Genomic DNA, 26,081 nt, shown 5'->3' on the forward strand with positions numbered 1-26,081 from the left:
TTGTATGTAAAGATTTATTGAATTTCCATTATAATGTGCAATCCATAAGACGATTCACAATGCTTAAGTAAAAAGGTAACGTTTATATAGAATGTCACAGCAATATAAAAACACTCTCATGCAAAAATATAAAAAAAAGTAATTCTAATGAGATAAGACTCCGGAAAAGCTACCACGAACATCGAAAATTGTATATACTTACCTATAGCATCCCAATACGAGGAAACGAAACTTGGATTTTCGATGTTCGTGGTAGGCACTCTTCCGACTGTCATTGCTTGGTTGAAGGAAGCGATAGTCTTTTCAAGTAAAGTATTAGTAGTATTTAAGGCTGTAATCATAAAATACATTATTATTGTCAGCCGCTACCAACACTCTAAAATTAAACACTAAAATGCAATTACAGCCGTAAGATAACATAACCAAGCCAATATTACTTTGTTAAGATTATTTGAAATTACTAAAATGAATTTGGCGCCATTATTATGTTTTGTATAGGTACATATTACATTTTATAATTAAGTTTAAATACAACCCATGTGGGGAGTATTATAGTCATATACATAAGAATAATAGGAACAAGGATTTTACCCGTGTACAACATTTGCATAAAATTCGTTTTGTATATGTAATCTATGTACTTTAAGTATTTTTTAGTAAGAACAAAGAGTTATTTACAGTAGAAGAGGTCTACACAAGAGGTTTAATACCTCTTGTAAGAAAAAAACATCCTCCTAGTTTTAGATAACGTTCTAGGTACTTTCCCGAACAATTGGTTGTCAAAAGTTGACGATTAACAAGTCAAGTGCCACAAAATATATGGCACCGTTTGGCGACATCTTGTATGGTTGTCAAACTCAGGGACACGTTTTTTCTACAATCAATAACTTTTTGGTAAGGATAAAAGAGCTACTCCAGTCGACGTCAAAGATATGATTACAATTTCCGCCTTATTACAAAGGAGTAAGATGCAAAAGCGTAAACATATTTGACGTAATTTTTCCTTGTACAAGGAAAAATTTAAACTTATTAGTACTTAATGCTTTCGTACAGTCTGAAAAGGCCTTAAAAAAGGTGGCTACCTAGATACCTAACAACATGGAATATAAATGTAAGTATGTATGAATTATACGACTCAATTTCGTAAAATAAGTAAGTACATGTAGGTATAGTCAACTGTAAAAAATTGAGTGCACTCATCATACCTACTCAAAAATGTTATGGGACATATTTCTTATGTCAGCGAATCAAGAACTGGACATACCTATATTTGAGTAAGTTGTATGCACTCATATTTTTACACTTGACTTGACTGTGCTAAAAGGTTATTAAGTTTATAATAGACATTTTATTGCTTCTGTGTAAACTATTATGTATATTAGAGTAGCGCGCATCTATACATCTTCATACAGTTTATATTCATAGTATACGTTGTCTGTAGGAAAGTTTAGATTTGTTGTACGTGGCTAAAATACCTACGATGATCACGCCAGTCTCAATTTTACATTATATTATCAGTATTTAATATTAATAAACTACGACTAAGTAGAAAGCGATACCGCGCATTACGCACACGTTAACTCAATCCTCTTAAGGGGCCCACTGATTAACAGTCCGCCGGACGGTATCGGCCTGTCAGTTGTTCGGAACTGTCAACATTTTGTTCTAACCGACAGGCCGATACCGTCCGGCGGACTGTTAATCAGTGGGTCCCTTTAAAGTTTTTTAATATAGCCAAAATATAATAAATCACTAATAACATAGAGCACAACCTGATGGCCAGAAATAAACAAAATTCATAAACATTACGCTAAAATATAACTCTTACATGCCACCCCGCTCGGTCTAAAAACGACTAAAACAATTTCAGTTTTCTCACTCAGATCGTATAAAGGTAGGTAAAGGTTTTAAGCGTCATATTTGTATATTATTCACTCTAGAAAATATGAATTACAAAATCGAAGGCCACCGTTACATAACAAATTCTTCAGTTTATAGATTGAAATATTTGAAATGTATAAAGCTACACTTATGTATCAAAGCAAAATAATAGTGTGCGCGATAAGATTCTTCATACGAGATTCATAAAACTAAGTAATAAGAAATGTATAACCAGCAATAAAAAAGGTAAATAACATATTGTAAATACTTTATCAAATATTATTACGTTGAAAAAGCACCTAAGATAGGCTTGTTTTTACTCTAGTGCCTTAACTAATTGTGCAGTGGGGAAGAATTCTAGTATTATATTACATAAATAATATGCAATTTTCAGGTATTGTCATCACAAGAACTGTTTATATTGTAAAGAACCCAACTAATCGCCAATAAAACCCAACTAAGGCAAGTTAGCAATTCGTGAAAACTATCAAAAATTCGATTTATTAACGTGTCATTTTCCGTGTTATCGTGTACATTTTTACTAAATATATCTTTTTGGCGCGTTTAAGTACACGGCACACGGTTGTCTTCTATTATCATTGAAATATGAAACGTCTAAAAGTAATGTTTAAACTATTGACAGCAAAACCAATAGCCGAAATTAAGTTTTTTTTATATCTTATTTTCACAATTAATCTCAAAAAGGATCGACCACACCGAAGCTTGAACCCTCGCTTCTCACCGGCTTTATATCGAGTCGGACAGAGAAGAGACCCAAAATTCAATTCTAAACTTAAAAATACAGGAGGTTTGTTAGCTGGCAAATTAGACCCCTGGGAGTTGAGGGGTTAAAAGACGTTGAGGCACAGTTTGCCGAGAAAATAAATGAAAATAACGCAACGTGTGACACAACTATGCCACGTCAATTTGGGAGGTAAATCTTTCTCTGGTTTTTTCCGGTGTGGTTGATCATTAGCCGTAACAGACTACCGCACCGCGACCTTGGTGCGGTGCGGCGCACATATCGATAGTCTGTAAGGTGGTCGCAGTACGTGCGTTAAGGAAGCAGCTATAAGTTAGAGCGAGAAAGAGATATTTTGACCGCATTAAGGTCGCGGTGCGGTGCGGTAGCCTGTTACGGCTTTTAGACACTACCTACTTCGGTCTCATTGATTAAGAATATGTTGTAAATGTTTCTTTTGCACCTTCCCCATTACAATGACTGTTTTGTTACAACATTCCGGCCCCGTCATTCTCCTGGTTTCCGGATTTTTCGAAGAACATGAAGTCCTGGAAGAGAAAAGAGACAATTAAATTTTGTTATCAACAGAACAGTCTGATGCTGACCAGGAAATTAAAGGATAAAGAAATAATATAAACAATTAATACTTATGCTAAATATGAATAATCTAAAATACAGTAAATGAAATGTAGTGTATTTCAACGTATTCACGTTTACTGTTTATACTTATAATGCAAAATTAATATTACGTTTCTACGATGTGAGTCTATAATACTTTTATTATCTACCTATTTATTCATTAAATTGAATATTTTACTTCTACACCCAACTTTTAAGTCAGGTCCCCGCTATACTAGATGCAATTAAGGGGCAACCCCATCTAGTTCTAGTGATGAGATTGCCGCATAATGGTATACAGACAGGGGTTCAAATTTCATTAGCCAGACTTGACTATACATTTACCCACCTGTATAGTCGAGTTTTAATTTATGAGTCATTTTGTACTTTGTCAAAGTGACAAACAATAGTATGAGGTCTCTAGCGACTTTCATATTGATTGTCACTATGTTGTCATAGTACGGCCGATTTTCCATTGAACATTTTGGTAGATTTTTAAAACTTAGCAATCAGTTACAGGTACGGCCGAAAGTATTAACTTATGTTATGACCCATTTCGTACCACAAGGTACGAAATTATGTTATGACCCATTTCGAAGGTACGAAATGGGTCATAACATAAATTAATACTTTCGGCCGTACCTGTAACTGATACTGTAAGTTTTAAAAATCTACCAAGATGTTCAAAGGAAAATAAAAAACTAATATAAATGTAATTAGGAATCAAGGTATGTACGAAAAGGTAAAGGGCATAGGTAATGAGTACCTAAATCAATTGGGCGTAGTAAACTAATTTACATGTACTGCATATAACTTGCAGCTCTTGATTTCTTAAAAGGTATTCTAACTGTTATTTCCCTGGTTTCCGCATTTTTCGAAGTACATGAAGTCCTGGCAGAGAAAAGAGACAATAAGTTTTGTTATTAACAGAACAGTCTGCTGACGAGAAAATTAAAGGAGTATATAAAGAATATAGCAGCAATATAGGCAGCGCTGGTGGCCTAGCGGTGAGAGCGTGCGACTTGCAATCTGGAGGTCGCGGGTTCAAATCCCGGCTCGTACCAATGAGTTTTTCGGCACTTATGTACGAAATATCATTTGATATTTACCAGTCGCTTTTCGGTGAAGGAATACATCGTGAGGAAACCGGACTAATCCCAATAAGGCCTAGTTTACCCTCTGGGTTGGAAGGTCAGATGGCAGTCGCTTTCGTAAAAACTAGTGCCTACGTCAAGTCATGGGATTAGTTGTCAAGCGGACCCCAGGCTCTCTTGAGCCGTGGCGAAATGCCGGGATAACGCGAGGAAGAAGATAAAGAATATAAACAATAATACTTATGCTAAATATAAACAATCTAAAATACAGTAACACCTATGAAATATAGTGTACATATTTCAATTCAACGTATTCACGTTTACTGTTTATACTTCAAATGCAAAATTAATATTACGTTTCTACGATTTGGGTCTATAATATTTTTTGATATCTACTTATTTATTCATTATCAATATTATCATTGAGTAAATTGAATATTTTACTTCGACACCCAACTTTTAAGTCAGGTCCCTGCTATACTAGATGCAATTAAGGAGCAACCCCATCTAGTTCTAGTGATGAGATTGCCGCATAATGGTATACAGACAGGGGTTCAAATTTCATTAGCCAGACTTGACTATACATTTACCCACCTATACAGTCTAAAGTTTTAATCTATGAGTTATTTTGTACCTTGTCACAGTGACAAACAATAGTATGAGGTCTCTAGCGACTTTCATATTGATTATCACTGTGACAAGTTGCGAAATAGGTCATAAATTTTATACCTCAATTTCATACTTTCAACCGTACATGTAACTGAATGCTAAGTTTTAAAAATGTATCAAGATGTTCAATGAAAAATAAAAAACTAAATGTAATTAAGAATCAAGGTATGTACGAAAAGGTAACGGGGATAGGTAATTAGCACCTAAATCAATTAGGCGTAGTAAACTAATTTACATGTACCGCATATAATTTGCAGATCTTGATTTCTTTAAAGGTTTTCCAAATGTGGACCCCTGAAATGTGATGTAAGTAGTAGAATATACTGGAAATAAGCACCAGTGAAACGTGTGTCCTTGGATTATTGACGAATAGCGAGCCGACCCGGCTTCGCACGGGTTGCACAACACCTTAACAAATGACACAAACCTTTCTCAAGAATCACTCTATTGATAGCTGAACACAGCATGAAAATCCGTTCAGTAGTTTTTGAGTTTATCGCAAACATACACGCGTACATCGTACATATAGAGTATATAGACAGATGCAGCGGGGGACTTTGTTTTATAAGGTGTAGTGATGACTAGCTAACACGTTTCCTTGGTAACGATTTAACTGTGGTTTTAAATTAACGTCTCAAACATCGCCGGCAGGCTGCTTGTTTTCGGATATAATGTAGGTACCTAGGTTTTTTGACAGCTTGGAAAGGGGCAGGTTAAACTTTACTCGTCTGTCAATTTGTTGTGAAAATAAATTATTTTACACATTATTTATTTACAATGCACATTGGGACTAGGACCAGGCCAGCGGTTTGCAAACTTTTTAAGAGCCATCTGCAGTAGAAATCGTCAATTTTCGGAACCTAAAGGGACACGGACGGACCCCTGTACTAGGCTAACTGAACGAACATTTTGTCAAGCCTACAATCACCCAGCCGGGCTAGCACATGATTGGCGCGACAGTATCTCGCGGCGAGATAACCCGCCTTTCGCCCGCAACCCGACCTTCTTTTATTGACATAGTTAGAAAAAGACTGGTAGTCTATCTCGCATACCGTCGCCCTAACATCTGCTAGATCTACAGCCTTTTCCAGTGGTTGGTCGGGCTATAAAACGGTGTACTTACAATAAGGAAGCAGGCCCCGAGCAGCACAGCCTTGATCCTGACGTCCAGGTCCATGGGGAAGCTGATCCCGAAGTAGTCCGCGTCCGTGAACGCCTCGCGAGCCAGTCCCGACCACTGCTTCGTTATTTTGCCGACCTTGTTTTCGCCGTCTTTGGAGTACACCTGTTGCAAATAAGTTCATGTAAAATAATTATTTCAAATCGATAGCGTAAGTAGCTATCGAGATAGCAATGTGACTGACGGACGTGCAGAGTCGCACTACTAGTATAAGGGTTCCGTTTTACCTGTTTGGGATGTTTTTTTTTGTGATAAACTGTAATTCAATCAAAAGGATATTTAGCTGTATTTTACCTATAAACACGGGAATTATGTACTCCGAATTGAGTAGGTACTACTGCAAAAAGTATGACCCAGGGACCGGTACGGTATTTGGGAGTTCCAGTATCCAGGGTGTTGGAAGGAGTATTTCGTAAGGCATTGCTAACCAAAGCCGTTGCTCTCTAAAACCCCTTCATTTGGTTTTTAAGACGAAACGGGAGCTGAGCTAAAAGTCAATTTTAAGATTTCAAGCTGAATATACCCGTCGTTTGTGTGTGTAATGCACGCACACAGACGCGTGCGGTGCGCCCGTACTCGCGCTGGCGCGCACCTCACTGATAGCAATTTGCATTGCCACTTTTTGTTACTGCTACTACTAAGTAGGGTAATTCGCCAGTAACTGGCCACTTTTAATAACTGGCCGCCCTAAACTAAAAATGAATTCTATTCACCTCTATACAGAATTCATTTTAGTAGGTATAAGGTTTCAATAACTGGCCACCTTATACTAAAATGAATTATATTTATAGGTGAATAGAATTCATTTTTGGTTTGGCGTGGCCAGTTACTAATAGTGGCCTGTTACTGGCGAATTACCCTATTTATGTACTTAGTGGTTAATACTAGTATCAAGTAAGTTTTTTTTTTCAATAATGCTCAGAAACGAAGTATAGACATGACAAATATAAATATTAACGTCTTTGTAAGGCAGGATTGGACATTCTATAGAGTAAGAGTAAGTGTCATGAAACAACCAATTCAGCTAGGACTAGGGAATGCTATCTAGATCTCGCAATTTCGAGATCTCGCTAGATCTCGCACGTATTTTCGAAATTTAACCTAGTTGACAGGAAATCTCGATATATGCAATCTCGGTCGAGATCTCGATTAATATATTCGAGATCTCGAACAAGACTGAAAGTGAAATACTTTGTTTTAAGTAATATATGACCTTAGATTCATGTTGTTCAGGCAGTGCTATTATGTGTCCGGCTTTAGCTCTATTTTTGTTACGCAGTTTCTAAGTAAAGGAAAATAGTGGTTTAACATCGATAGCATTTCATAGAAGTAAAGTAAAAATTAAAATTGATTTTATGTTAAATATTTAATTTTTGTTGTTATTTTCAAAATATAACATGAGGTACCTTAAATAAGTAGTATGTCGGCGGCATATCGTAAAATCGTAATCCTTGGCGTATCATGAAACGCCACCATTTCCTGATCTAATATTAACCCAGGCATATCACGATCTTCCTTATGAAAGAGACGGCAGATCCATCAGAGCAATGCATTCTTTGATATTCCTAGCTTCATAGCGGGCGCATTGTAAAATAATTGATCGAGAAATCATATACATATTTTCAATGATTTTGTAAATGACTACAGTTATGACTACGGTTATTAGAAACCAATTATCCACTCAACCGTCCGGCCCACGAGACTGTTTTCCTGTCAACCGTCCGGGGTTTTTTAGCGACGCACACCCCGCGCAGCGCATTCACATTTTTCTACAAAAATTATAACTACACTGCCATCTAAATTTTTTTTGAGCTAACTATTTAGTTAGGCTACGTTGTCGCATCAAGAGAATTAGTAAATAATGCTGAAATGTTCCGTTAGATGGCTCTGAAATCAAATCTTTCTTCCACCCCTTTGGATAGTAAGGTTCCCGCGGACGGTTAAGAGCATATTTTTTCGGATACTATGCTATCGTCGGACGGTCAAGTGGTTATAGTATGTTTAATATTCTTTCTAATGGTATGCATCACCAATTGATCAGTAAAATAGAACCCGAGAAATAATGATCAGTTGAGGTCGGTCGCCCGCCATTTACGTGACGGAACAAAATTCATCATTACTTTGTTATATGTATAATATCATACATCAATAAAACTTATGTTTTTAGAAAGCTAATGAAATTTTTCGTATATTTTATAATAATATTAATTGCGGTAAAGTTATAATTTATTGAGTTAGACGCAGTGTTTTGTCAGTACTTATGTCATCCATGCACGGTAAAAAATCATATATTTTAAATATTTTGTAAATGACTACAGTCATGACTACGGTTATTATAAAACAATAATTGCACGTTTAATACTCTTTCAAACGACATCTCACACGAACCGATCGGTCCCATAGGACTAAAGACGTGAACAAATATCAATGCTGGTCGGCCGCCCACTTTTTCCTTCCTTTTTTTCGACACGTCTCCCCCCCCCTCCATAAAATAAAAACCGGTTTATTCATATTCTGGAGACCACGAGGAACACGTCCATACCAGTTTTAGGTATTTAGAAGAGATGTCGACGAAAATCGTGAAGGAGACGACTTTTGTTTAATTTGCCTATAGACTATAGGAATATCAGAATATCACACCTTGAGGTTTGCGCAAAATGGCTGGTGTTCGCTAGGCAGATCATGAAATGTCGGCGTTTCATTATATTCCTTGGAATATCTCGATACGCGATTTTACGATGTCTATATCTATGGAATTCTTAGAGATTATTGATTAAAATAACACATTTTTAGTTACTTTGTCAAATTCGATCTCGTCGAGATATTAATCTCGATCCCGAAAATCTGCCGACTGCCGAGAGACTGCCGAGATCTCGAAACACCCAATCTCGATTCGGATTTTTCGTGCGAGATCTCGAATCGCCAATCTTGGTGCGAGATTGCATTCCCTAGCTAGGACCTTAAATTGCTCGACAATTACGGAGCGTGACTGTACCTAAAAATTTTGTAAACCCATAACCATGCAATAAAATATTTTTGATTTTGATTTCTAATTTGAAATATTAGAATCAAAAAGTTCAAAATAGATTGTACCTATGTAACTATAGCTGGTCAAGCAGATCTTGTCAGTAGAAAAAGGCGGCAAATTTGAAAAATGTAGGCGCGAAGGGATATCGTCCCATAGAAAATTTGAATTTCGCGCCTTTTTTTACTGACAAGATTTGCTTGACCAGCTATACAAAAATGTGTTCCCTCTCAACGCAAAACCCCTTGTGTCTTAGGAGGATCTAGATATTTTCACACAAGACGGTTTATCGATAACTTCTTACATCACTAGATTATCGACATTAAATGTCGACTATTGCCCATCACTTTTCTGGCTGTGTACGTATTTAGAAACTTGACTCCGCCCCTAAAATTAGTGCGATAGGGACAACTGCAGCTGAGGCGAAAAATCCTGCGTAAAAATGACAAAAATCGAGGTTTCGTACTCCTCTTTTTCCTCCTCCAAAACTTAACCAATCGTAACCAAATTTGGAAATCTAAATGATTATGAAATTATCTGTGTCGGACCGTTTTGCTTTTTTGGCTAATTGATATCAGTTTTGAATACCACGCCTCTCATTGCGGCATAGTCAATTAGGCCATTTTGGCCATTTTTGAAGGGCTCTAGCGCCTTAAAAAACAAAAATATCAAAAAAAGCAAAACGGTCCGACACAGATATTGACAATATTAATCTGTGTTGAAAAAATCATTACTCTAGCTTCAAAAACCACGGAGGAAAACGAGGACTACGTTTGTATGGAGAAATGACCACTCCTGTTGGCTCTTAAGCGCTTCCTAATACGGATACGCGTTCTCTTTTCGAATGTCTGATACCCGTTCCTAAGAGCTTACCTCTTGAAGAGGTACCGTTTATGACTCTCATGCCATTTTCAACTTTCTCTTATTGAAAAAAGAATCAATATTGCTTATTTATGTTTAAAGTGAAGGACTGGGTGTCTACTTGTCTAGCGCGTTGACAGCACAGGTGTCATATTTTTAGTGTTCCGTACAAAACTTTGTTCACGGAACACTTATTTTGAATTAGGAAGGTGTTATCCTTTCGTATCTCTGAAAGGGAAATCCCTTGCTACAGGAAAGTAAAATGAACGGGTAAGCAAAAAGCAAAGGGAAAGCAAATTGTTGGGGCTATCCGATAAATGACTAAGATAAAAACCGAAAAAAGATTGAATCAAATGTGTTTTACGAAATTGATCAGATTGTTATAAGTTGTTAGTGACCAATCAATTTATAATAGAATCAGCAATATCAGCGTAATTTAACACTAGTAGATGTTCAACAAACGATTACATTTGATAATGCTGACGCGTTCATATGTAAAAGCATTTAATTTCATAAACAATACCATACTAAAAGCAAGCTAGTATTTAAAACCGCTGCTATTTGGGTTAAAATATATTAGACTAAACAATAATATCGTTATCATACGTAAAACCCTGGCCCCTGGCGCCTTCATAAATCACGTTCATATTAAGTAAATCCTTACGTTTGTGGTTCGTGCCTTTTCAACTTTTTCCAGTTACTTTCTGTTAAAAAAGTATTTTTAGGTATTTTTTACTCAGTGGTACAGTAATATGCCTATAACCTGCAATAATATGTTACTCAACGAAGGCCGCAAAAAGATCTGACAGTGACACGATCTTATTTGTAGAGCCGTGTCCCATATTTTTGTGGCCTTCGAAGAGTAACATATGATTGCAGGTGACTGTACATACCTTTTAACGGAATTGGAAGGAATAAGAAAACATATTCTTTGCTCTAACCCCTTAATGTACAATTTTTTCAACACGAGCCATTGTATTTGTTTTACGGGGGTTCCAATGCAACGCTCATCCCACTAAAAATCCTTTCCACTTTACCCTAACGCAGCAATTTCAGTCTTTACCTTGAAACTAACATCGCCGCAAATCGAGTAAGTGCAAAACGGGCCCTTGATCCTGAGCACCACGTCGCCGGCGGCATTCTTAATGACAAAGCTAGGTTTGCAGATGGACCACTCCTGCTCGATGGATCCGATAACGGTGCCGGGCGGCGCAGTGACCTCCATGGATTGAAGCCAGCAAGGGCACCAGCATGTCGAGCAGGCGAGCGGCCGACGCAAATGGATAACCTGTGAAAAATAGGATTATTTTCAAAGATATTATGTATAGCCAACCAAGGGGATGCCGCAAAGAAGCGCGGACGTGGCAGGCCCAGACGGAGATGGCGGAACGACTTAGACGCCTTGATCAGCCGGCCGGAAAAAGCACAACAACGGCAGTTGTGGAAATCAAGAGGAGACACTGTAACGGTCTAATTAAATAAAAATGATGTTATGATACTTATGACGTTTAAATTGAGGAAAATATGAATGACGCCTTAGCTACTTCCTTTTAAAACAAATTCAATGTGCTCTGTTTGTGGTTTCATGATTGGAAATTGAATAAAAAATTGCTTATAATTTAAAGGCTTGGCCACATACAGAGCGCGACGCAGTGCCGCGTCCGCGCCGCGTCCACGCCGCGCGACCGCGGCACATGCTAACAGGTTACCGACGTCAAACAGACTGCGTCCCGCCGGTATCACGCCCCGCTTCTGTCGCGACCCGCGCCGCGCGGCCCCTTGCGTCCGCGCGGCGCGTGCGCAGCGCTGCGCCGAGCGAACGCGGCGGCCCGCCGCGTCGCGCAAGGTCACATCAGTAGGATCGGACGTTAGGCAGCGAGCGGTGCGCCGCGTTCCCGCGCGGCCGCGCCGCGTTCACGCGCGCCTTGAGGGCGTGTTGAGAGCGTGAGGCCGGCGCGATCGGCGCGCGCCCTGTTTGACAAGGCTTCGCGTCGGCATCACGCGGCGCGGACGCGGCGCTGCGTCGCGCTCTGTGTGTGGCCAAGCCTTAAACGTTGCGCTTGCGGTCCTTCATAATACGGAAAATAATTATGACGGTGCTTCTGTCGCCGGCCACGGTAGGAAAAGAATGAAAAATGGCTCACACTGACCGGTTATAGGACGTTTTTTTTTTTTTACATTTTAAGCTAGCGTAGTACAACATGAACATAGCCGATTTTTAGGGTTCCGTACCCAAAGGGTAAAACGGGACCCTATTACTAAGACTTCGCTGTCCGTCCGTCCGTCTGTCCGTCTGTCTGTCACCAGGCTGTATCTCACGAACCGTGATAGCTAGACAGTTGAAATTTTCACAGATGATTTATTTCTGTTGCCGCTATCTAGACACGCGGCAGCGTGTCAAGCCAAGTTCAAGCAAAGGAACTGGCTAGCCAGCGCCGAGTGTAATATTACACCAACCACTTGGTGCCACTTTTGACCCTTCTATAACTCAAAACATCTTTGACGTAAACACATAAAACTACGTGTGTTTAATTATATCCATAAGGATATCTAGAAGCCCAAATTTCATGAAGCTAGCTCAAACGGTTATAAAGATATGAAGGTCAAAAAGTCGTAAATTTTAAGACTGACTTATGACTTATAGTACCTAAACCTAACCTACTTCCAGATGACCTAGAAGGATGAAATTTGGAATCCAGCTTGGTTATTGTGTGTAACCGTAGGAAAAAATCTAAAAATAAAATAAAGTTAAAAAATAGGGGGGGTCCCCATACAAAAAAACCATTTTTTATTGGGACTGACATATAAGTACCTAAACCTAACCTACTTCCAGATGACCTAGAAGGATGAAATTTGGAATCCAGCTCGGTTATTGTGTGTAACCGTAGGAAAAAATCTAAAAATAAAATAAAGTTTAAAAATAGGGGGGGTCCCCATACAAAAAAACCACTTTTTATTGGGACTGACATATAAGTACCTAAACCTAACCTACTTCCAGATGACCTAGAAGGATGAAATTTGGAATCCAGCTCGGTTATTGTGTGTAACCGTAGGAAAAATCTAAAAATAAAAAAAAGTTTGAAAAAGGGGGGGTCCCCATACAAAAAAACCATTTTTTATTGGGACTGACATATAAGTACCTAAACCTAACCTACTTCCAGATGACCTAGAAGGATAAAATTTGGAATCCAGCTCGGTTATTGTGTGTAAGCGTAGGAAAAAATCTAAAAATAAAAAATAAAAAATAGGGGGGGTCCCCATACAAAAAAAATATTTTTTTATTATAGCGTTGGAACCGTACAAGCAGATATTTGAAACTACTCCAATATATGTATTATTATATTTGCTATATTAAAATAAAGTTTAGTCCAAAAATAAGTGGTGTCCCCATACAAAAAACTTGTAATACGCTCTAAACAACCGGCCAACGGTGTGTCGTCGGCGGCGCGCGGCACCACATAATTATACAAAGAACAGAAGTAAAAACCATACAGCGGAAACACAAGAAAAAACATTAAATCTCAATACCTGCCTAGTTTTCTTTACAAAAAGTATTGATATCCCACCAAAAACATAAATGTAAAAAAGGAGAGCCAAGTTCAATACAAAAATTATGCTTGGCTGTGGGGCTCGCCGCAAAAAGAATGGAGATCTAAATGAGTGCCACTGCCAAGTTCTATGCAAAATCCAAATATGTATTTATAGGAACAAAATAACATTATAAACAAGTATTAAACTCTATTTCTTTGCTTTATTGGATACCTATAACAATTGCTGTTATTTAAAAAAATGTGAGATCTTAAAGTAGGTTAGATTTGGCTTGGCCAGATTTTATCAGAATTACAATATATATAAAATGATTGATGTAATGAAAACTGGCCAAGTCAAATCTAACCTACTTTAAGATCTCACATTTTTTAAATAACAGCAATTGTTATAGGTATCCAATAAAGCAAAGAAATAGAGTTTAATACTTGTTTATAATGTTATTTTGTTCCTATAAATACATATTTGGATTTTGCATAGAACTTGGCAGTGGCACTCATTTAGATCTCCATTCTTTTTGCGGCGAGCCCCACAGCCAAGCATAATTTTTGTATTGAACTTGGCTCTCCTTTTTTACATTTATGTTTTTGGTGGGATAACAACAAATACTAAAAACAGAATAAAATAAAGATTTAAGTGGGGCTCCCATACAGCAAACGTGATTTTTGACCAAAGTTAAGCAACGTCGGGCGTGGTCAGTACTTGGATGGGTGACCGTTTTCTTTTTGCATTTTTTTCCGTTTTTTTTTTGCTTTATGGTACGGAACCCTTCGTGCGCGAGTCCGACTCGCACTTGCCCGGTTTTTTAAATATACTTACGAAAGCAATGTGTCTGCCCTACGTTTAATAAAATGATTATACGTATTACGTTAAAAGAAAATGCCCAGTTACAGGCAGGTAAGTATTTCTCCCATATCGTATGAGACGGCCGAGCAGCGGGCAGGCATGGGTTTGTAATGTTTACGCGTAGGTACTTATACGTCGAAAATCGAAGTATCTAAGCAGAAAACCCCGTTAAGACATCCACTGCCAAAAACACGTATATGTATTCATTTTGTACTGCAAGTGCATGCGGCTTACACCAATTTTGGTGTCCACACTGTCTACCCATAGTAGTTGCTGCCCACCGCTACGGAACGGATGCCTGCTCGCGCTTGCGCCACCTAGCGGTCATATCTGTCGTAATAGATGCGTTTAGAGAGTCAATCTTCTGTACCTAGTACATACTATTATTTATTCCGTGCCCTAAGTGTTAATCTTACCTCGTTCTGGAAGTTGTCTAAGATCTTCATGTCGAACGGCCGCATCGGTCCGCAGCACATCCTCGTGCAACAGTCGTTGTCCTCGACGGCGAAGTACACCTTCTGCCCGACGCTGTTCTTTATGGTGTACTTGTTGTTGGTCTCGAAGCCCACGAACGCCTCCAGCAGCTCGACCTTCTGGTGGACCAGGAGCTGGTTGATCATGGAGAGGTATTCTAGACCTGGGGGGCAGTTGGTGAGGCCTGTCGGAATACTCATCCATCCACCTGCAAAAATTAACAAGAGCATTCATACATCCATTCATCATTTTGGACTTATATTTATGAAGACCGAAGAGATATCGATTATATTGGTTGTAAAAACCGTGCCATTGCGGAAATGGGGTTGGCCGGTCGAAGTATTTAGCAGATGGCGCCAGCATAGCTTGCCCTGTCAATCCCTAGATTTGTGTCAAATTTTTGTTTTTTTAATTGATTTTTTTGGATGCCCAGCCCTTTAAGCCAAATCTCATAGAAAAAGAGGCAAGCTGTATATGATGGCGCCATCCAAAGAGTAAAGTAAGTATCGCATTATGTGTTATTTATTAGTCAAACATCTACTTTAGACAATCAGAAATATCGCATAATATATGGAGCCGTACAGCGCCATCAAAATTGTAGGCACGAATTTTTCTTAGACTTAATTCCTCTTCTACTGGGTAAATCTTTATTTAATTAGACTAGGTTAATTGATAGGGACACTATAAATAAGAAAGGAAGATAAGCCCCACATTGTGTTTTTTTCGTTATTAAACTTGTTTATGTGAATTTATCCGTAGGTTAAAAATAAGGATTGATTAAGCAGACTAGAAAAACTTATAACAAACCCATCTCTGTTTTACTACCCCTATTTGACGTAACCAATACATGTGTATAAAATACAGTGCATATACAATAGGGGCGGCAATTAGAAAATACATAGCTGCTTATTTGACGCACATTCTGGAAGAATAAAGTTGTACCTATCAGCAGTGTATCTAATAATAGGCTGACCTATGTGCACCAGAGGGTGTACTTTCGTTTCGGCCAAATACATTTCGCCAAATTTCACTTCCCAACAAACTTATCGCAATAGTTTCATTTCCCAAAGGAACCTTTAGCAAAGTTACACTTCGCATATAATTTATTTGGTCAAATTATCATTTGGCATGATTTTACTTTGTCAAATGTTATTAGGACAAAAACTTATTTAGCAAACGTTTTTTATTGTCTAATATTATATTCCAAAAAAATGTTTGGTCAAAATTGTCACTTCGCAAATTTGACAAATAGGCATCTCTATTTAAAGTACTTTTTGTTATGTTATAATAGGTAAGTTAAATTCTACGTAATTTGGGTGGGTTGGGTTAGGTTTGAACTGCGATCCTCACAAAACGGAACCGCTATCAGAAAAGTGGGTTAGGTTAGGTTAGAACTGTCACCCTCACAGAATCGAAATGCTATTAGAAAAGTGGGTTAGGTTAGGTTAGAACTGCGGTCCTTACAGAAACGAAATTCTATGTACTAAAAAAAGGTCATCGAAGTGGATTAATTAATTTAATAGAATAACGAGATGTAAAAAAATTGCGTGACATTTTAAACTAAAATGAAATGTGGTTTGAATATTGGTGGTTATTTACTATTTTTGGGTTACAATGATTACTTTGGTGTTATTTGCTTTAATAGAATAGCAAGATGTAACAAATTTGGTTGTCATTTTACATTAAAATGGAGTTTTAATTTTAGTGATCATTTACTACATATTTTTGGCAGTAAGAATGTTTTTTTTTGACGTTACATTTTACTATGTATATGTAATGATCAGTTAAATACTAGACAAATAAAATTCTGCAGCCTCCACTTTATTGGTATGTAAATTGTATGCCATGCAATATTTTGGGACATGTAAGTTACGCTTAATGATACATTTGACTAATTAATATTTGGTAAAATGAAACTTGTCCAAGTAATTATTTGCTAAACAATAACTTGCCAAAAAAGACTATTGCTAACTGAAAATTTGCGATAAGTTGTTTTGCCAAACATTTTTTTGGGAAATGATAATTTGGGAAACATAGTTTGGGATGTGATACTTTGGGAAACGATTTTGGCCCATTCGTTAGTAAACCGCACCAGAGACTAGGACATTGCGACCATTATTATAACGTAGGTACTATTTACTTATTTTCTAGTCTAAAAATAAACAAAACAGACACTTGTTTACCTATTTAATATTAGAGATTGTTTTATTCGTGTTTAATATCGATCCGCTGAGAATTGCGGACAGTTGTCAGCAAGAAAAATCAACTTTTTTTCTTCATCAGTCAAAAATTGTTCGTAACCGCTTCGCCGAGACTTGAAAATTCTTTCATATATTCTACACAAACTTCTCTTAACACTAGCCGCACTGAGCGTCGTGATATAAACACTCTTGTCTTTCACATTTGTCACGTTCGAATAATGTTTACATATTGCGGTTTTAAATTGGCACCATTTAACACTTTTAAATTTGAGTCGATTTTTCGGAGTTTCCAAAAATTTGCAATTATCTTGATCGAGCATGTCTGTCTTGTAATTAATAAGAGCACCGAATGACGTTAAGTGGTTGAATAAACAAGTAATTAATGCAGACACAGATGTAATGGAGTAGCAGGTTTGAGTTACGCTTACGAATGAGAAATAAATAAGTTTGTAATCAGCTCTCTTGAGCGATGCGATGGCAAGGGCCTTTCGGGTAGCTAGCAAATAACATCCTTATCACGGAGTCATTCACTTAGTTTGTTCAATGATACAATTTAATAAGACGTTGACATAGTTGCACTTCAAATAATTAGTGCTACGTGTTTAGTAGTATAGGTTGTTATGAATTTAGACACTATTCGTTTTATTTTTAAGTTTTTAACCCTTTCAATATCGACAGCCAAGGAAAATTAGTGCGTATGTAAGTAGGTATAGTTTCTCTATGCGCAAACTAATTAAGACGAAACAGGAGCTGAGTTTTAAATAGTTTAGATAAATATACCCGTCTGGCTAACGGAAGCGGCTCCTAAAACTAGTGCGATAAGGACAAGGCGAAAAATCCCGCGTAAAAATCTCAAAAATCGAGGTTTCCTACTCGACTGTTTCCTCCTCCAAAACTTAACCAATCCTACTTAACCAAACTTGGAAATCTAAATGATTATGAAATTATCTGTGTCGGACCGTTTTGCTTTTTTGGCTAATTGATATCAGTTTTGAATACTACGCTTCTCATTGCGGCAGTCAATTAGGCCATTTTTGAAGGGCTCTAGCGCCTTAAAAAATAAAAATATCAAAAAAAGCAAAACGGTCCGACACAGACATTGACAATATTAATCTGTGTTGAAAAAAATCATTGCTCTAGCATCAAAACACATAAAACAAATAAAAATTTCTGATTCTGATTCTGATCAAAACCCACGGAGGAAACAGTCGAGTACGTTTGTATGGAGAAATTACCTCTCCTGTTGGCTCTTAATGTATACGATAATTTTATTATGTAACTCAAAATAATTTCTTGACTAGCTTGCTAGAGCCTTTACAACTACAAATCTTATTATATTTTATTAATTTTCTCTGACTGTGGGGACCTTTTACATCTCCAATCTTAATGTAGGTACCTATTAACCGTATTAGAGACTACACGTTTCTATATAATATCAGGCGTGTCTCACTCCGCGATTTGGTCGCTTTGCTACAGGTAGCTAAAAGTACATCCGTTCGACCCCAATTTTGGGGTTTGCCATAAGCCGCGCGTGGCGTATCTTGAATGTCCCTATGTACACAAAAAACGAGCAACGTAGTTAAATAGATAATTAATTACAACAATGGGATAATAAATTGCGAATTTATCCTAGGTTGTAATTATGACCCTTTGTGTACAGTAAAATAACCTCATAATTTAAAAAAAGTTTTAATTTAAATTAAATAAAATTAAATGCTAAAGATAATCCACTGCACAGTTGTCCAACACCATGATATCTCACAGCTACCTTGAATAAAGGTGCTATAATATTTATTTTTACATAATTATGTGCCGTAAATACGTGTGTCGTAAATTGAAACGCATCTGTACAAACAATTTTATTCCTTATTTCCTCGCTAAATAAGGAAGTAAGTTCAGTGATGATCTGATGATTAAATCGACAATTTAGATAACAAACAAAAGTGGTCACACAAATGACTTAATTAAGTACCTATTTAATAGATTCCATTTGAACTATAATTTTACCGGTTTTTAAACACGTTTTTCGATTGAGCTCATTTTTGGACATATTCGCTCAGAAAGCATCCCAAGAAAAAAAAACTAACTTTCAAGCCATGACTCCATAAATATCGGAAATTATATAAAAATTCAATAAACGTATTGTTCATTGAATTTTTTTAAATATACTCGTAAATTATACATATAAAATTTATCTTTGAACAAAAACAGTGCAATGCAACCGATTTTGTCACGGACGAGTTTTGTTTGGACGAGTGAGTCAAATAATACGAGTCCATCTTTAGCGTTTCCGGCTGAGGCATTTCATAGTGCTTTTCACGGCTACTGCGAGGAAATAAGAAAACATTTGCATAATATAAGTACTAGCTCGCGATTTCTCTGGTAGCAAATTACATACTAGCCACTGCCTGAGGTGCTGTCTCTTGAATTTCGGTAGGCGTCAGCGTACGAATATCATTTTCTTCACTAGAAGAACTCATTTTTATAGCGAGCGTAGATACGTGTTTCTTGTATTTTTTAGTCAAACACAATTTACACTATCCAATTCAGTAAGTAGTTATTTTCAGATCCCGCCTTTTTTACTTTTTTTATTACTTTTTTTTTAACAATTATGGCCTGGATGCGAGTCCTTTAAGCCAATTTTTTTAATACTTTTAAAGGCGTTTTTGTTATTTGCTTCAAAATGACTCTAAACTTATATAGAAGCGTTTTTGCTTAAAAAAACCACAAACAGCTACAAAAGTAAAAAATGCCTTAAGCGTGAACTGAATGGATAATTGTTAAAAAAAATGAACTAAGGTTTACTCGAGGGTAATTTCGAACGTCGAAAACTGTCGGATAATTCCGAAGAGACTTTTATTATGATGGAATTAAGGGTCATTTTCATCTGAATTTCGGAATTATCCGACATTCGGTATTACCCGAATACACCTTAAATAGTTTTGACATTTTTTTTAACAAGAAATTGGTCTTATAGTTGGTCAAGCAGATCTTGTCAGTAGAAAAAGGCGGCAAATTTGAAAAATGTAGGCGCGAAGGGATATCGTCTCATAGAAAATTTGAATTTCGCGCCTTTTTCTACAAACAAGATTAGCTTTACCATCTATATAAATAACGTAATATTATTTTTGAAGGAAAAAGTTGCGCCAAAAAAGACCTGCTGTAGCGAACCATCACCAATGACCGATGATGATAACTACTTTAAGAAACATTGTAGTAGTGGTGGTTCAGGTGCTACAGCTATTGCCTACTTTCCAGCTTGGTTTTAGACCATCTATTGTCACATTTCCGAACAGTAGCGTGAAAATACATTACTTACATGTGTTCATATGGCACATAATTAATTGCATAACCTCGACCACCGGTATGCATGTGAAAGGACAAATTCTCAGTGAAAGAATTGTGAACATGAACTGACTTTTAAAACTCTACCCATTTATAGAATCTTACCTGGAGCACCTTGCGGAACAGGCTGCTGTACGACAGGCGCGGGGTACCCTTGGTGCGGGTATCCTTGCTGAGGTTGTGGTTGCGGGTACCCTTGCTGCGGTTGTGGCTGCGGGTAGCCCGGCGAGAATCCAGGCTGAAAACCGGGCTGAAAACCAGGTTGGAAGCCGGGTTGAAAGCCAGCTTGAGTGCCAGGAGGTAAAGGAGGCCCAGGCGGGCCGGGAGGTGCCCCCGGAGGTGCAAGCGGACCAGGGGGGCCTGGGTATCCGACTGGAGGAGCGTTAGGGTACCCTGTCTGAGCAAGAGGGTAGCTCTCTTTGGTCTTCTCGTCTTCAGATGGGGGTCCGTAGCCTTGACTCGGCGGGAAATTCGGGGAATAAGGCGTTGGTTTGTGGGACATGATGGTCACTCAGATAATTTCTGGAATGAAAAAAAAAAATATTGTAGATAATTCTAGTAGCAAATGACTCAGATGAGTCCTCGTGTGAGATTTAGGCAGAGTGAGAATAGTTATTTACGATACAAGTACGGAAAAGAGGAAATTCGAAACGAGTGGCGATAAATTTCGCACTTACGATACTGGTGCGAATAGGTAAATCGACTCGAGTTGCGAATTTCCTATTCGCACGTGTATCGTACAACGTTTTACAGTACATATAGGTACTACATATGGCCAGGCGTGGCTCACTCCGCGATTTCGTCGCTTTGCTACGGGTAGCTAAAAGTACATCCGTTCCACCCCAAGTTTGGGGAAAGCCATAAGCCGCGCGTGGCGCTATCGCCACCTAGCGGCCATGCCTGTGCTGATCGTTTTGTTAGAGAGTGAGTCTTCTGTACCTAGTACTGTTATTTATTCTGTGATATGGACCTTTAAACTTTTGACATACGCACGAAAAGTGCTATTTTACGCACTAGTGCAGGTAAATAGGACCATATGTACTGTAAAATACTTAATGTAGGTTAAATGTACCGGATAACAGCATTCTATTTGATTTATAGTTTATATTATGTTCGGTACATCTTTATTAAGATACCAAAGAATCGGTTCACAATTTGTATGCTTAAAGTTACTCGGCATTTATAATATGATACAGATATTTGTTCCTGAGTCATGGGTGTTTTCTATGTATTTAAGTATTTGTATATTATATATATCGTTGTCTGAGTACCCACAACACAAGTCTTCTTGAGCTTACCGTGGGACTTAGTCAATCTGTGTAAGAATTTCCTATAATATTTATAATATAATATTCCTATAATACAATTCAGAGCAAATCACTAGCTACCTAATACCTAACGTCACCTCTCCAAGCGGATGCAGATAAATATATTTCGTTTTATTTTTAGCGCGAATTTACATCACGTTTATAACCGTTATAATAAAGTACTTACATTACTACATTAGTAACATTTACGAAGACAACGACAGTGTTTTGTAGCTATTAAAGGGGTATGATATATTGACTTTATATGTACATTCAAACTATTTAATGAGCCATATTTCCATACTACGTAGTTACCTACATCACCTACATGAAAAATAGATAACAGCAGGGCTGGCCGCTCTAGGCAAATGGTGAGGGGGCGCCAAAATGACAATGCGCGTTATTAAAATTAGCCTAATTTACCCGCTATATAGGTGCTCAAATTAGGCAAACTGGAGAGAATTGAGTTCCATGGACATGAAGCCACTGATAGGAATAGTTAATTACACTTTTAACCATTTTGGTTTATGAATTTTGCGTTTGTCAACTCTAGTTCTATATCGGGGTTTTATTATAAAACGTATTTTTATTAACGCTGCACGAAGACGTCAAGATGCACAATTGCACATTTCCGACCTTGATATATGTGTCCAAAGTTAAAACGGCCGTTTTTGATTTGAGTTCCTAGATCGGCGAAACCAGCAACATAAAAACTAGTTTGGTGTATTCGAAAGGTACTTAAATACACAATACACTACTTAGCGGCCCCCTTTTTTCAATATCTTTCGTTAAATTTAAACGATCACGATTATTTAGTGTGCACGTTGATTTGCTCTTACCGAATGGTAATAAAATAAATATTTGTGGTAATATTTGATGTGTTAAAGTTGTTAAATAAAATCCCAATCAGAAACCGTATTAATGATTAGTAATATCTATAATGTTTTGGTTTAGTCTGTCTGCAAGGCAAGTATCAATAGGTAACTGTCCGATATAACATTGGAAGTGAGTAGCATATTATGTTGTCAACAAATTTATCAAATACCTATTTAAGAAGTAGGTTAAATGTACTCTATTTAAGCAGAAAGGGGATGACGTCGTGTGACCGCTTCAACATACAAACATAAAACATAATCCCCATTTTTCTCTCTGGATAATAATACATATCTGGGAGACCGAGCTTTGCTCGGACATAATATCGGAAACATAATATGTTTTTATGTTATAAAAACTTAAAAATGCGCGTTTTCCCAGGGATAAGGCTTAGACTAGATCGTTTTTTCGCCCCCCCAAAACCCCCATATAGGAAATTTCATCGAAATCGTTAGAGCCGTTTCCGAGATCCCCTAAATATATATTTATATACTTATATAAGAGTACAAAAAAAAAACATATACAAGAATTGCTCGTTTAAAGGTATAACATTATGTATAGATAATACAGATATATTTCCGTGTTCTTATAACCCGGCAACCTTCAAATCAAGAGTGAACAGGCACCTTCTGGGCGAGCTCGCTCCATCGTAGGCCACGTCTACGCCTCGGCTAGTCTGTGGCCATGAGTAAGCCCATTCATAAAAAAAAATAACAGATAATGTATAATTTTTAAACAATTTGATGCAGCACAGCTACCTATGCATCATTTTGTTTTGTTTCGATTTTTTAGTTATTTTAAAAGAATTAGGAGCTTATAGAATTTGTTTTTCGCTCCAAACTAATAATCAAATAAATCGAAAAAAGTCAAATGAAGGGGCATATCTACCTAGCTAGATTAAAATAGTGTAAAATATTTTCCATAATCTCAATGTTAATATCCAGGGAGGAAAATGAGGACCGTTTGTATGGAGAAGTGGTTGTCCACTATCCTCTTCTGTCTTATCATGTGTGAGAGCTATGCTTTTTGGTTGGGGAGCCCAAGAGGGGATTTTTGTAGTTACTTGAGCGCGTCAGATTAAGATATGAGTGATATCTTACTACTCCGTGGAGTCTAAGTGCCTTAAGCACTTTTAGCTGCCTATGTTGATCCGTTGGTTGGTGGGGGCTTCAAGAAATTGCTGAGCAGATTGTGTATTTGGTAATTTTAGACAAAATTAATGCTATAATTGAGCTATTACTAAATCTGACAATTATTTGTATGCTTTTCCATAATCTGTCGGTCACAATGTGAAAATCAAACTTGTTATTGTCACTATCATCAGATGTGTACAAATAATTGCCAGATTAAGTTATAAAAAAGTTATAGCATTAACTTGGACCAATACAACTATATCCACAACCTTCTTAACAATATTTTTAACCCACCACCAACCCACTGAAATTTAAAAAATTCTGTAGACACTTTCCTGCTCGCAGGAAAAGAAAACTTTATATAATCTGACTATAGTTATATAGAATTATTGGGTATGCTGAGGCAACCAGCAATTTCCTTGTAATTGTATGCAATTTATACATCTTTGTTCGTCCTCATTCACAAGGGCAATGAAAAAGTAAAAATTCAATATTATTATGGCAAACGCATATTCTCTGGCCGAGGGCCAGCAAACCACGGCTGACGAGCCGAATGTGGTTCTATGCACCTGCCTTGTGGCTCTTTAAGACACCCAATGATGAACACTTATACGACTTGGATCAGTAAAATTCTCTTTTGTTGCTCTTTTACATTTGTATTGATGATTTCTACTGCAAAAGGCTCATCTCTTCAAAAGTGAGCCGAACCCAGCTCTAGCCCCATACAACAAATCATACCAAGACAAATGCAATTTTGCTTGTATCAAGATTGTAGGAATTTTTCCTCCAATATTTCTTGACATTGACAAACTTTCTAGGCCCCATACCTACTTTTAAATGAGTCCCTCAGGCCCAATGCACAAGTCACCAACATTATAAAATGTTATTTTTAACCTGTTGGTGAATATAAAGAAAACCGGGCAAGTGCGAGTCGGACTCGCGCACGAAGGGTTCCGTACCATAATGCAAAAAAAAAAACAAAAAAAAAGCAAAAAAAACGGTCACCCATCCAAGTACTGACCCCTCCCGACGTTGCTTAACTTTGGTCAAAAATCACGTTTGTTGTATGGGAGCCCCATTTAAATCTTTATTTTATTCTGTTTTTAGTATTTGTTGTTATAGCGGCAACAGAAATCATCTGTGAAAATTTCAACTATCACGGTTCGTGAGATACAGCCTGGTGACAGACGGACGGACGGACGGACAGCGAAGTCTTAGTAATTTTACCCTTTGGGTACCGGAATCAAACCGGCGTCTTCGTGTCCATGGTGGTCAAAGGGTAAACAAGCATTCTTACAAAAGAAATTACAGTATTTGCGAAACCTGTAAGAGTAACACCCATTTCAGAGCAAGAATATGAGTCAATTCGGCAACGCCTAAATCTCTGACGATAGTTATTTGGATTAACATAATACAGTACCTCGATATTGTAATCCAAAAATAATAATCTCCAACTTTCACGGACCACGCCTTGCCTTCTCCAATTCACTTTGGCGCCGCCTTATTTTGCAGACAAATTGGGGGTCATGGCCTTGACTAGAATAAAGAATATTTGTCAATTTGGCACAGTATTCCTAGCTAGCCGGGTAGCTACTCCCGTGAGTTTGGGTTCTGTCAGAACCATCTATTCTGAATTTCTGACATTGACAATGACAACAATGAAATTGCATGGGAAATCTAAAAATCTAGCAAACATAAAGAATTCATAAATTATGTTGCCATGTACAGTTATTTATTGCAAACAGGTTGCGAACTAGCCAAAATACACCAAATGACTTAATTCAGTCGTATTTTGTACAAAAAATATAAAATTATTAATTAATTTTTCTTCTTGTCTTGTCCTTAATTATAATTTCTGAACGAAAATTGATAAGTTGCCAGGATAAATAATTACAGTCATTTCCGGTAGTGTTGTTGGTTAAGAATACTTTACCTGAGAAATGGGTAATTCTAAGCACAAGGTCTTGATGACATATTGGCACACATAATCTTTAAAAATATATGCTCAACAAAATTAAATGTATTAAATGTATGTAAAGTTAAACGTATGTTGGTATACAATTAAATGTCGTCTCGTCTGTTAGTGCTTTTACTTTCGGCTGTAGTAATAGTAACTGCGGGCATAAGGTGCTAATATGCTACTAAGAACTAGTAGTACTACCCTAGTTACTCTAGTTAGCATCTTAATAGTTAGTAGGAGATCCTACATATATGGGACCTTCACCAATTTGTCTGACGGATGAAACTATGAAATTATGAAAGAAAATATGTTCCAGAACATAAATA

At 37.3% G+C, this 26,081-nt stretch overlaps 1 protein-coding gene across 1 annotated transcript; it reads right to left on the reverse strand.

Moving 5' to 3' along the window:
• On the reverse strand, nucleotides 1-25,459 carry LOC134680014 (phospholipid scramblase 2). Its single transcript, XM_063538989.1, has 6 exons — nucleotides 25,216-25,459; nucleotides 20,588-21,004; nucleotides 14,879-15,144; nucleotides 11,134-11,358; nucleotides 6,128-6,289; nucleotides 1-3,171 (listed from the first exon to the last, which is right to left on the reverse strand). Exons 2-6 carry the CDS (start codon nucleotides 20,982-20,984, stop codon nucleotides 3,112-3,114), a joined length of 1,110 nt encoding a protein of 369 aa, XP_063395059.1. The 5' UTR covers nucleotides 20,985-21,004; nucleotides 25,216-25,459; the 3' UTR covers nucleotides 1-3,111.
• Nucleotides 25,460-26,081: the final 622 nt, after the last annotated feature.

Source organism: Cydia fagiglandana, chromosome 3, assembly GCF_963556715.1.
Source record: "Cydia fagiglandana chromosome 3, ilCydFagi1.1, whole genome shotgun sequence".
NCBI lineage: Eukaryota > Metazoa > Arthropoda > Insecta > Lepidoptera > Tortricidae > Cydia > Cydia fagiglandana.

Bases quoted from the DNA above. Each gene is read 5' to 3' on its own strand.
- LOC134680014 (XM_063538989.1), bottom strand. From the start codon at position 20,984: ATGTCCCACAAACCAACGCCTTATTCCCCGAATTTCCCGCCGAGTCAA. The intron at 11,359-14,878 runs GTAAGATTAACA...TATTTTTCACAG, and splicing joins TAGACAACTTCCAGAACGAG to GTTATCCATTTGCGTCGGCC. The intron at 3,172-6,127 runs GTAAGTACACCG...TTTCTCTTCCAG, and splicing joins TCGGGGCCTGCTTCCTTATT to GACTTCATGTTCTTCGAAAA.